The sequence below is a fragment of the Haemaphysalis longicornis genome, unplaced genomic scaffold (genome assembly GCF_048455015.1).
Source record: "Haemaphysalis longicornis isolate Haplotype H1 unplaced genomic scaffold, Haemaphysalis longicornis Haplotype H1 scaffold_5, whole genome shotgun sequence".
NCBI lineage: Eukaryota > Metazoa > Arthropoda > Arachnida > Ixodida > Ixodidae > Haemaphysalis > Haemaphysalis longicornis.
In genome coordinates this window covers 67224434-67237488 of record NW_027526385.1, presented here as the reverse complement: position 1 = coordinate 67237488, position 13055 = coordinate 67224434, and the positions used below count along the sequence as shown (strand labels likewise).

Below are 13055 nucleotides of genomic sequence, written 5' to 3'. Positions count from 1 at the left end.
ACCCACGCTCTATCATGCTCTATCTTCGGTAACTCATGGAACATGCTAAAGACCCGTTGTACTTGGTACTGCTGTCGCCATAATCGGTCAATAAGCAAATGATAAAGTCTTCGTTTCAACAATTTTTAAAGCGAAAGCTTTCTTAGTGGGACCAATTGCGTCAAAAAACTAATGCATTGCCCAATAGACCTGTTGGTCGACCGTAATGCTACGATATAATATCTCTGGACAGACGGCGCATGCGTGAAACCGGGCTTCATTGTGTCCAAACGGTTACGTGAACATCGCGTAAAAGGAACAGTTCTAGATGAGACAGTACACGCATCGCTCATGAAGAAGAAGCACAACAGTATACGTGCCTCTCATCAACCATGATCGGTACACATGTACATCGTTCGAAGATGCGTTTACTGAGTGCGCGAAAAATCGTTACATGGGTTCGTTCTTCGTTTGTGATTTGGGTCTTTCAAGGTTTGACGGTTGGACGCACGGACACTTTCAACGGCCGGTTGGACGCACGTATAGCTTTTGCTTCTCTCGACTTTCTTTAGAAAGAGATGGTGAATGTGTTTTTAGGCTCGGGCAAATGTCATACAGCCGACATTTCCTGAAAAGACGTGACGCAATTTTAGATCCCAAGCAGCTTATGGTCGAGCCTGTTCCCTCCGCCATTGTGCGGCGTCCACACCCCCACTGCGCATGCGCATCCTCCTCCCCACCTCTCCTCTCCTTGTCTCATCTCCTCTCCTCTCCGGGACTGCGCAACGAATGGCAACACCTGCGGCTCCGCGCGCGATAATGCGAAGCAGCTAAGCGTTAGAGACGCGACGGTAGCCGCTGCATACTCCGCTGGGGGCGCCACTGTAGCTCCGCGTTATAAATGACGCGCGCGCGCGCTCCGCTCCTCTCGATCTCCTCCCGCAACGCCGTGATCGAACTGAAAACTAATGGGAACTTGAGTCGACCCCATGGCTGCTTCGCATACTACTCAGGGTTCCCCTACGGGAAGATGGTGAAAGTTTTTTCTCCAGCCTGGTTATCAGCGCACGGGCTGTGTGTGTTAAATGTCACATCGTTGCAGATAGCGAGTATCCATGATAGACCCCAACACTAAAGGTATACAGTGGGGCGTTACTTGGTCTCCAGTGGGGTTTCTGTATTACAACTCATGTTTTTGCCATTCACAAAGCACCTGATGAAAACATTATTAACGTTCAATGCTATTGATGCAGGAGGTGGCTGAATGAAGCCCGAAAAAAATAAGTAATGCTATCACCAAAATGTCAGCTTAAACACCATTATCTATAAGTTTTGTTTTATAAAGTTCAAATACCGCCACGGTTGATTCAAATTAAAATAGCCAACGCTCTCACGGCACTTTTCGAGAACTTATTCTTCGCAAACTAAAATTTTCGCTATTGTGAGTTCCGTATTCTAGTTTCCCGTTTCGTGGCTTCGTTTTTATGTGGACAGTACACTCCAGCTCGTAGCGGAACTTTCTTTTGCAGTTGTTCTGCACACTGATAAATTAGCAACGATAGCTGGCCCATATCGGTGCCGGGATGTGAAAGGCGTTCAGCGAATATGCTGAGTAGAAACCTAGCGCACTTACCGCGCTGTTTGACACTTGCAATCCCAGTCATACTTCTATGGCACAAAACATTCAACCACTATCGGATGCGCGCGACTGAGTGGAACCGCTAAGAACACCACGCCGTAAGTCTGCGCAATGACTCTTCGTTATCTCCATTTCCCTCTCTCACTATCCGCCAGTCTATTCCGCCATCCACCCAATGCACAACCGTCCATCCATCCATCCATAACCCCATCCGTCTCTGCAGTCCGTACAAATAAATAAATAAATAAATAAATAAATAAATAAACAAATAAACAAATAAACAAATAAACAAATAAATAAATAAATAAATAAATAAATTCACCACGAGTCCCGCGACGTGCTTTTAAAGTCACTTAATTGAAACGGAAATTCTTGCCCTTCGTTGCACTACACCCAAATGAAAATTGTACTAGCGTCACATCGCATCGGAGTGCTGGAGAAAAAAACACTGCCACTCGTACTATCCGCCACACGACACTCAAGTATTGCAAAAAAAACGTGCACCATTTATTTCCTGTACAATGCGTCTACGCCACGCAGCATCCGGGTAATGCAGTGAGCTCTTCCACACTTTGAAGTCATTCGAACGTAAGGTTACTATACGCCGCACGGCAGTAAAGTATTGCAGCGAAGAAGACCCACCGGAGCGGAGCAACAGGCCTTTGCAGGCAAAGCATGCCGATGTGCTGTCGCTACTTCATGCTTGGTTGTCAGGAAGTATCTGACCATAACTATTGGTAGTGACTTAAGCAACAGCTTACATTTATCTTTTAAAACCACACAAGAAAGTTACTTGCGGGTACCCTACCTGTACAGTGCGAAATGTTTTTACCCGACAATCCATGAAAGTGCCCAAAAGTTACTCTGTAGGAACAGCAGGTGAATTCCCTCGAAAGCTTCGTTGCAGCCGTTGTGCAGTCAGTGTAGCTGGGTTCTACAACGCTACGTCTTCAAACGGCGCCACTACCAAAGTTATCACCTCGCAAGCACGTGCGCTTGCCAGAGTTGAGACATTTCACCAAGAGTATCTGACTTGCGACTGGCACCGACATCACCACAGCCGTTCGCCCTGGTTGCCGTCTTGAAGACACTGAGGACTTCCCGCATTGTCGCCAAAATAACACTAACCATGCACTCCTCACAGTTGCACAGACACCGCGCGGTTATAGTTTACGGTTCACAACCAGCACAAACCCTCACGGAAGCTCCAGCGACGTTCCAGTGCCTTCTGTGGTGCGTCCCGGAAGACAGTAAAAAGCGCCCAAGCTGAACAGAGTGGTTAAGCCAGGTTATCTGTGGATCAAATGTCTTCGCCCTGAATCCAACCGACACGGAGCACTGAAACTAACCAGAAAACGAGTGCACAAAGATAGTAAGGATAGGTCATTCTTCCGTGTCACACCTTGCCCTTAAACGCTTCAGGAGTTTCTGTTCGAAGGTCAGACTTGAGGCCCAGTCAGGGGACACGCGTCATTACTCGGCTACAGCCCTCATGTAGCTGTGGTCCAGCCTCTTTTGGGTACACACTGCGCATTTCCTTGCCTTAACGCTCTTCAGGAGTTATCGTTCCAAGACTCAGTCAAGGGACGTGCTCTGTTCGTCTTAACTGCAAGGGCACCCCAACAGCGTCCACGTAGCTGTGGTCCAGACTCTGGTGGACACGTGCTCGTTCGCTCAGGCTTGGCGAGACATTTAAAGAGTGGCACGTGTCCCAGCGCTGGAAGACGTCATAGATCTCGCATTGTCCTCTCCTTCGCTCGCGCTGTCACAGCTGTTGCCTCCCTCGCTGTCACTGACCGAGCCTTCGTCGTCGTCGGAGCTTCCGCTGATCTCGGTCTCGGTGAGGATGCGAGCTTCACAGCGTCCGTTAAGCAGCGTTGGAGTGGGCGGCGGGGTTCCGGCGGCAATGAGCGCCGCGGACACGTCCGGAGCCTTCGGCGTCATCCGGACCACCACGGCCGTTCGATCCGGCTGGGGGGTCGTGACGCTGTTGTTCAGACGTCCTTGTGGCTGCTGTGGGCCGCGCCTCGTCGGTCGCAGCTCGCGCATTCTTCGCCAGGCTTCCGGGATAGCTGCACAAGACGATTGATTGATTGATTGATTGATTGATTGATTGATTGATTGATTGATTGATTGATTGATTGATTGATTGATTGATTGATTGATTGATTGATTGATTGATTGATTGATTGATTGATTGATTGATTGATTGTAGGGTTTAACGCGCCGGCGCAGCGCAGGCGCTAAGGCGCGCCGTAGTGGAGGGCTCCGGATTAATTTTGACCGCCTGGGGATCTTTACCGTGCGCCGAAATCTCGTACACACGGGCGTTTTTGCTTTTCGCCTCCATCAGAAAAGCGGAGCTGCACAAGACAAGAAGACGCCCAAATCTCGTCACCTATTACCTTACACTGTCCTTTTTGTGCCGTTATATGCTGCACATGCCTGGCTAAATTATTTATACTCTTGAAGGTGTAAATCACTGTCTATAACTAGCACCCTTACACCCTAGCATAAAACACAAAGAAACACACTTTAGGGAGTTTTGTCGTTTACACCACCTTTGCACCCTAGCAAAAACACAGGAACACACCCTTATAAAGGGTGTTTTATCCTAATTTACACCCTTTCAAAAAAGGTGTTTCTTTGTTTTCTGATAGGATATAGGGGTGTTATATATAGACAAAAGGGACGTGCAAATCACTTTACATTGTATACGCAAAAAAGTTTCCGCTCATCCTACACTGCAAAACTATTTGCACCCTTTTTGACTAAGTAATACCCTTACTCTCTAACAAAAAACAAAGAAAAACACCATTTGAAAAGGTGTAATTGACAATAAGACACCCTTCATAAGGGTGTTATAACTGACAAGACACCCTGAAGGGTGTTTTCTGTTTTATGCTACGGTGTAGAGGTGTTACAGACAGTGATTTACACCATTAAGGTTGTAATTCATTTTACAGTGCCGATCAAACCGTAGTTATTGCGAAATCTTTCTATCCAAGTGCTCGTTTTACTCGAAGTCTTTTACGGTCCATATGCAGTGCAGGTAGAGTAAACCACCTTTTAGTTAACGAAGTACTGCTTTTAACGAGGTCAGTTTACTGCCCCGAACAATTCGTTACAACGAGTATGTGGCAAAGCATTTAAGTATAGGAAGTGATGTACACTCCCCGTCGTGGGCTCCACCCAGCCCGCCTGAAAGTAAATGTAATTTTTGTCACTTCTGGGGAACATTAAGCAATCTGGTCGCGAAGCAGGCTCGGTTAATGGCCCTAGCCGGCTATCCTGGGCTGAAAGTTGAGCGTATTCACCTGTTCTTCCAGGCCGGCCAGCCACCGGCATCCTTTCTTTGTGGAAAGAGTGTAGCGCGGTCGTCCCTTGGTTAGATTACTCCAGCTTGATCGACAGCGTTCTAGATCTGATTGTATGTTTCTAGAAAGGACTACGCGCGCAGTGAGCATATAAAAATGTTGTAGGCACTTTCAAGCAGGAATTGTGAGGTAGCGCGTACGCATCCCTTTCAGGGACTCATGTCGGCCCACGCACCTGTACGTACACAGACAGAGCACCGGGAACAGACAGAACAACGCGATGAAACAGAACTCTCGAGTAGGAATTGCGAGTAAGCATCCTTCCTAAGTACACATCTCTGCACATGCACCTCAATGCCCACATTGAGTAAAGAGGCATTGCCGCCTACAGGTACGACCAGAGTACAATTGGTACCCGACAGAACACAGAGAACCGAATGACCAACACGATGAAACAGGTATGCTGCTACGGCACAACAAAGCTGTACTTGTGACTCTAGTAGCCATGCTATCTACTGGTACCCCAGTATAAAACCAAATCTGGAATACCGCAAAAACCTCACAAGAATTTCTGTCCTACGACAAAAACTTTGTTGAGACAACAGAAGTCCTGTTGTTAGGACAAATCCACCTGTTGTTACGACACACATTTCTGTCGTAACGACGAGGTCAATTTCCTCAACGACAAACATTCCTGTACAACAACAAAACTGCCCTTTACGCTACTCTTGACAATGGGCAAATAACATTCAAACCATGTGCAACTTCTGAGGGAACATCAGGATCGCGGCAAGACAGGAATTTGGCATGACGGAACATCCAAATCAGGACAGGAATACGACACACGACAGAACATCAGAATCACGACACGACAAAAATACGACAGGAAGACAGTACGACACGCGAAAATACGACAAACTACAGAAATTTTGCTTGTCGTCTTTTTCGACTGGAACCTTCTGGACCAACATGTAGAGAAGGAAGAAGTCGCACTCTTTTTCGAGATGGGAGGAGAGTCGCATCGGCGCATCACAAGGAGAACGGCTCCGACGGCGAGCAGCACGGTTGCCAGGACTCCGAACACGATGCCCACGATGGCGCCCGCGCTGGTGCCGCTGGTCTCCTGGACGCGCGCCCCGGCCACCAGACCCTTCACCTGCAACCTTGAGAAGGACCACCCACACGCAAGCACACCGTTGTGACTCTGCGACCGGCCAAGGCTTGTACTCGTGTCGCAAGGACGACGGTTATTACTGGTGGTGATGATGATTATGGTGATCGATGGTTGATAGTGGTATCCCCTTTGTAGCGGGGTGATGACGCGTCATCTTACAAGAAAAACTAAAAAGAAACTAATATATCTATGTTTTACACTTTTCGTTTAATACTAGCGCTGCTCTTAGGGCAGGCACAGAAAACCTATTAGTCACAAAGTACTTATTTTTTCTGTTACAGGTGGTAGCTGTCCTAAGCAATATTCCCCTATCTGCTTTTCGTCCACCAGCATTCTAATCTTCTTTTCGTCGCCTCGACAGCCTTGAAGTTAACTGCCTCTCTGCTACCCTTAAATCCTAGGGCTCCTGGAAGCCGAATATTTCCTTCTAGATTTGGATGGATACCCTCTCATTCTAGCACTATGTGCCGCATAGTTTCTGTTTCTTTTCCGCAGACCACGCATACCCCATCATTTTGTGTATACTTCCCCACAAAGCTCTTAGTTCGTAAGCAACCTGCTCTAGCCTCAAAAAGTAAAGCCCTGCCTTTGGAATTATTGTAGAAATTTTCCTTTCTGATGTCTAATTTCTCAGCCCTGTATATATCTAACGAAGTTTTAGCTTCCATTTTTTTTCTCTTCATTTATTCGTTTCTGTCTACCTTGCCTCTTTTCTGAGATGTTTGAGTGGCGCCCCCTGGCTCTGACGTCAGCTTAGGGACTCGCGCCGCTGTTGTCTGCTACACTCAGCTTGTGAGGGGAAGCAGTACCTGTACTAGAAATCACCCGCTTTCATGCTTTAGTGCAATAAAAAGTGCATAAACAGTTATTCACTTATTTTGCCAGCTTCTGACACCCCTGAACAATTTCAAGCTGCATCCAGCCCAAGTTTGCAATACACGAGGAGACAGAGAACAACTTTCTTCAAAGCATCGGACAGATGATCGTGTGTACCTCGTCCATTCTAGCTTATTTGCGAGCTTCACTGCTCAGAGCTCCACGATAAGTATTCAAAACGCGTAGGCTTTCCACAAGTATTTTTGAGATGCTCTCATGAGGACTCAACAGTCAAATGCTACGCACCAAGCAGCGGGCCCCTACACGCGCGCATCGCAAAACAGGGAATAAAACGGCTGTCTTCTATTTCTTTCGTTGCTGTCCACGTGTACCAGATGAATGTTTTTTTTTTTTTTATGAGCCCAACGCATTAATTTTTCTGCATCGTCACAAACGCCTGATTGGGAGGTTTGGGGTTGTTTAGGAGGCGCACAAGGATCGTGTGGATATTTTCTTCAGGCTGTATGGCATAAAATCCCTTATTCACAAATTGGCTTTCGTTATGGCTGCGTGCAAAAAGGTGCGTGTCCGCAGCGTGCGTTGTGTATTCCCATGCAAATACAATGACAGAGTCTGTGCTACGCCACGCCCCCTCGATCGTCCCCCAGACAACGTTGTCCAGAGTACACGAAGGCGGCTTTTGTGCTCCGAATTTCTATCGTAACCATCGTTATCATAACGAACCGACTCTCAACCCGAACGGTTACGGCATAGTTACGGCTTGATATACTCGCTAGTGAACGCAATTAATAGTGCACGTGCTGGTTTCCAGAATAACAAGAATCGAAACCGACGAATATGCCCAAGCAGCTTTTTATTGTTTTCCAACCTTTTCAGGCGTAAAGAACTGACCTACTCGGGATGGCGTTCTATGAATCGAAGAAAATTACTCTTACTTTCTTGTCCTGGACTTACGTCCCCGCTTACAAACCAGCTCGATTTTACTGTTAAAGTTTTCTCGTCCTACTCCTCCTCCTCTTGAGTGAACTTTTACTGTAACGCATATCTGAATAATGGGAAGATATGGCCGTGGGAAACGTACCGAAATAATCCTCCAGGTGTGAACGAACATTTTTTTTTACCGTACACGTGACTCGTTTTGCCTAATAAGCCTCCATACTGGTTAGAAGCGTGGTATAAAATCAGCACGCACCTGCACACACAGTATGCTATTCGGAACTCAACCTATATTTTTGCGCCCCATACGGCATGTCGGCATACTTTGACGGCGTGACAACGTGAAGTGATGTGATACAATAATTTCGAGCGTTCGGCAAGGTTGCCAAAACCGTTTTACCTTACATACGATTACCGGGAATTGTTGTGGCTTATGCCAAAGCCGACAGCTCCGAAGGCCTGGAGCTTGTTTTGGTCATGCATTTTCGCTGTGGTCGGTTATTAGCAGCTGGCTGTTCCCGTTGTTCTAAACATTGCCGAACACAGAAGCTGACGCCTAGCTCCGACTCTTCGCGCTCCGCACAGGACCGGCTTCGGAAGCAATGGGGCGACGCCGGCAATGTTTCTTCCGGAGCGGTATCAAAAACTATGCTTCAAATCACGCATTGAGCTGGTGTATGCGATTTTAAGTCTGTTATTATGATAAAAAGTTACGCACACGCCAAATCTGGTGCGGACAAGCATCAAAAGTCAACCGAGCGCAAGGAAACACCAGGGAGAGCGAGCCTGAGTGAAGCAGACGATAAATGCAAGAATCCCTAAGCCGATGTCACGAAGACGCGCTTCGCAGCGCCGCCCGTAGTCGCGTACGTTCACCGCCAATACTCTGCAGCTGGCTATAATCAGCATCATCATCAACATCAGCCTGTCTAGGTCGGGAGAGCATGTCTGCAGGTCGTTCCGCAGAAGCACCACGCACCTAAAAAGGCTCTTTTAACGTAGCCTGACGTAATGTTACCTAACCTAAACCCAACCTTAGACTAACCTAAACCTAGCCTTACCTAAACTAAAGCTAACCTAAAACGAACCTAAACCTAACCTTACATAATCTGACCTAATTGAACTACAGTTTATTTTTCGATTTCATTTCACTCAAAACAGCATGATGCCCTCCGCGTTCCTCCAGCCATTCCTGTCTTGGAGTGCCCTAGTCCACGTCTTGCCTCCGAACATTCTGATTTCGCTTCTACACAGAGTTATAGGTCTTCCTCCGCACGTATAGTCCCTTCTATCGGCAACCAATCCGTTACCCTGTCAGTCCAGCGGTTGTCAGTTCCATGCACTGTATACATGCTCAGCCAGTGTTCAGCTCTTCCTCTAAATTTCACCTGCGATATCTTCCATCTGAGTATGTACTCTGGTATTGGATACTCGTTACTCCTAAGCGTTACTCCTATCATTCTTATTCCTATCTTATTGCTATGGCTCATTGAGCTGAATATGATAGGTCGTAAACTAAGCGCGTATAACAAGAGTAAATCGACTTTCCCCGCCTGATGAGTTGCGTGTGTACGTGACGGTACAAGTACCGTCACAAGTAACTACTACATGGTCTCATGAATTTACCTCATGAATTGCTACGCACGTCGTGGAATCGCAGAATGGATCGGGCATTCCTTTTTTCAGATTCTTTACGAAACGAGCAACCGCCTCTACGTAACGGCTTCAGGAAAGCCATTTTGTGAAGAAATGCATTTGTGTTTACGAACTCTTGTTAATATTATAATGCAGTTGCCTATTGCATTTATTTACTAGTTATTCTCCAGTGCAATAGCCGATTGGAACAGCCCCCAAACATCGTTGCTATGGGCAATATTGATTCCCGTGAACTTTTACAAAATAGGGAGCCTACATGTGTGCGCCTCCGTGCCTCCGCAGGCACGCACATGTAGGCTCCCTATTAGAAACTACGTGTGTATGGTTCAACCTTGTTGGTTGTCTTGAATCAGAGCTGTTTGTATAATGCTTTGTAATAATTTATCCCACTGAAAGAGCCTAAACAGGACTGCAGTATTAGAGGACGCATACCCCCCGTTCTCTAGGGGTTGGTACTATCGACTCGACAGGCAACAATTCCCTCAACCTCACTCCAAACTGTCCAAATCAGAAGAAACGACTCTTCGTCGCATCCAAACGAATACCTTCGTCCATCCAATTCGCTTACACCACATGTTTCCCACTCAATTTCCCGCCCAATGCACTTTTTGCTCTAAGCCTGGCACACTCGTCCACATTTTATTAGAGTGTACGCATAACCCTGACCTCCCACCCTTTCCTTCCCCCCTCCCCCTCCATGAGCTGTGGGAGAACCTGATCACCAGCGACCACCTGGACGTCCAGCAACTACTGGCATCTAGGGCGTCGGTCGCCCGGTCGTCACTTGGATTCCCGGACTAGGGAACCACTCCTACTTTATAAGGCTCATTAAAGTTTCATACTACTACTACTACTCTAGAAGCAGACTGTATAGCCGGTATTCATTGAAAAGTTTAGCTGCCAATTTCTTCATTTGGCAACACTGATATGGCCACGGACATGGCCGAAGCGACACAAACATGGCGCGGCTTATGCCACTGCGGCCGCACGCCGAAGAACAAAAATAACACCGGCGTGCGTCGTCTGCTCCGTTTCAACCATATTCTCGACGGCAGTGCCAACAGAGTTTATTTATCGCGCTCACATTTGAGTCGAGGCATTAATTTGCGTTCGGCGGGCTAGAGGTTGGAATATCCAAACCATATCATGCGCTTAGCACGGACACGGACAAGTACCGCCATCTCGCGGAGCCAGACGTAACCAGTGACGACGCATTCACATGGTTGCCTGCATGCGCGCCTCGCTATTGAATACCGGCCATAGATCTACTTCAGGTTCGTAAATGAATGGCATCGCGTTCGCCTCCGCAACTGTCCCTAACAGGAGCCACGGTTCAGTCAATTGTTTACTATCGCAAAAAACACTCCGTCATTTCGTTGCTACGTCACCTTTGCTCTGTTAGGTTTCATTTTTACAACATTTAAGCCGCTTTTATTAGCGCTTTTTTTGTACCTGAAATCGCTGCCGACGCCAGCGCCACCAGTGAAGCGTCACGCCGTGAGGTAGTCAATACCAAAACCAACCTTTCTAAGAGCATTTCTACACCAACACACGACTCAAAAAAAAATACACACGCGCATATTGATGCATTAGAACTGAAATACAATGAAAGCTGACGGCGAAATCGCTCGTCTATCAGCGCTTTCTTAGTGCTTCTTACTCGCAGTAAGATGTGAACTAAAGGTGTAAGGAGGAGGAGTAAAAAAAAACACTTTATTTACGCCTGTGTCTAGGAAAGAGCTAGTGGTGGCGGAGAATGCGATGTTCTCTGCGACCTGAGTGGCCCAGTTGGTTCACACTGGGAGCAGACCCTGCAGAGCTCCCACCCGGAACTGAAGGGATGGACACATAATTCCTTGTAGTTGTCGCAATCGTCGGGGCCACAATAGGGTAGCCAGCCTCCACCGCACTGCATCTCTGAATTTTCGCTATTGTACAGCTTGACCGCATTGTACGCATTATCACAGAGTGTGCAGTAGAAGTCGGGGGCACGATGGCTAGACAGGATACTGGTGAAATTTCCCAGGAGATGAAAGATTTAATGAGGAAACGGCAAAGCATGATAATCTCCACCTCAGCTGTCAGAAACGAACTGGCAGAGCTTTCGAAGTTAATCAATAAGCCTAAGACAGCTGACATGCGGAAGTATAATATGGAGAAGATCTAACATGCTGTAAAGAACGCAGGTAGCCTGAAAGCAGTAAACAGGCTTCTAGGCATGGGGAAAAATCAAATGTATGCACTTAAAGACAAGCAAGGCAATGTCATCACAAATAGGGATAAAATATTCATAGTAGTCGGGGAGTTCTATGGAGATCTGTACAGTAGCCGGGACATCCAGGATAATGCCGAACGAGAAAGCAGTTCGGAGGAGATAGACATCCCACCAGTAACGACCGAAGAAGTAAGGAAGGCTTTTAAAGAAATGAAAGGGGGCAAAGCACCTGGTGAGGATCAGATAACAGCAGACCTCTTGAAGGATGACGGAGAAATTGTACTTGGAAAACTGGCAAACCTGTATACCCAATGCCTAATGACCGCAAGTGTACCGGAATCTTGTAAGAACGCGAACATCATCCTAATCCGTAAGAAAGGTGACATGAAGGACCTGAAAAATTACAAGCCGATCAGCTTACTGTCAGTCATCTACAAGGTACACTTATACCAAGGTAATCGCTAACAGAATTTCTGCAACATGATATTTCAGTCAACCTAAAGAACAGGCAGGGTTTCGTAAAGGCTATTCAACAATGGACCATATTCACACGATCAATCAGGTGATCGAGAAGTACGCTGAGTATACTGAACCCCTATATATAGCCTTCATAGATTATGAGAAAGCATTTGACCCGGTCAAAACCTCAGCAGTCATTCAGGCATTACGGAACCAGGGTGTAGACGAGCATTATGTAAGAATACTAGAGTATATCTACAATGGGTCCCCATCTACCATCATCCTCCATAAGGAGAGCAGTAAAATACCTATAAGGAAGGGCGTCAGACAAGGAGACACAATCTCTGCAATGTTCACAGCATGTTTACAAGAAGTATCCAGAACATTGGATTGGGAACAGGTGGGAGTAAGGGTTAATGGGGAATACATCAGTAACCTTAGATTTGCTGATGACGTTGCCTTGCTAAGTAACTCGGGGGACGAATTGCAAAGTATGCTTACAGCACTGGACAAACAGAGTAGAACCGTGGGCCTGAAAATTAATATGCAGAAAACTAGAGTAATGATCAATTACCTCGTGAGAGCACAGCGGTTTGAGATAGGTGGCGAGGCCGTGGAAGTGGTAAGTGAACACATCTACTTAGGCTAAGTTGTGACCCCGGATCCCAACCATGAGGCAGAGATCATTACAAGGATAAGAATGGGGTGGAGTGCATTTGGCAGGCATTCTCAGATAATCAATGGCAACCTACCATTGCCCCTAAAGAAGAAAGTGTATGACAGCTGCATCTTACCGATACTCACCTACGGGGCAGAAACTTGGAGGCTCACTAAGTGGGTTCA

The 13055-nt window shown here is 46.9% G+C and overlaps 1 protein-coding gene across 2 annotated transcripts in view; it reads right to left on the bottom strand.

Annotated features, from left to right (window-relative positions):
- Nucleotides 1-2101: 2101 nt before the first annotated feature.
- Nucleotides 2102-13055, bottom strand: part of LOC144138368 (uncharacterized) — a 32564-nt gene continuing 21610 nt past the window's right edge. For both annotated transcript variants that reach the window (XM_077670615.1, XM_077670616.1), the window contains exons 6-7: nt 5929-6098; nt 2102-3690 (exon numbers count right to left, since the gene is read on the bottom strand). In XM_077670615.1, the coding sequence (XP_077526741.1) occupies nt 3311-3690; nt 5929-6098 (550 nt within the window). In that variant the 3' untranslated portion in view covers nt 2102-3310. The remainder of the gene's footprint in view (nt 3691-5928; nt 6099-13055) is intronic.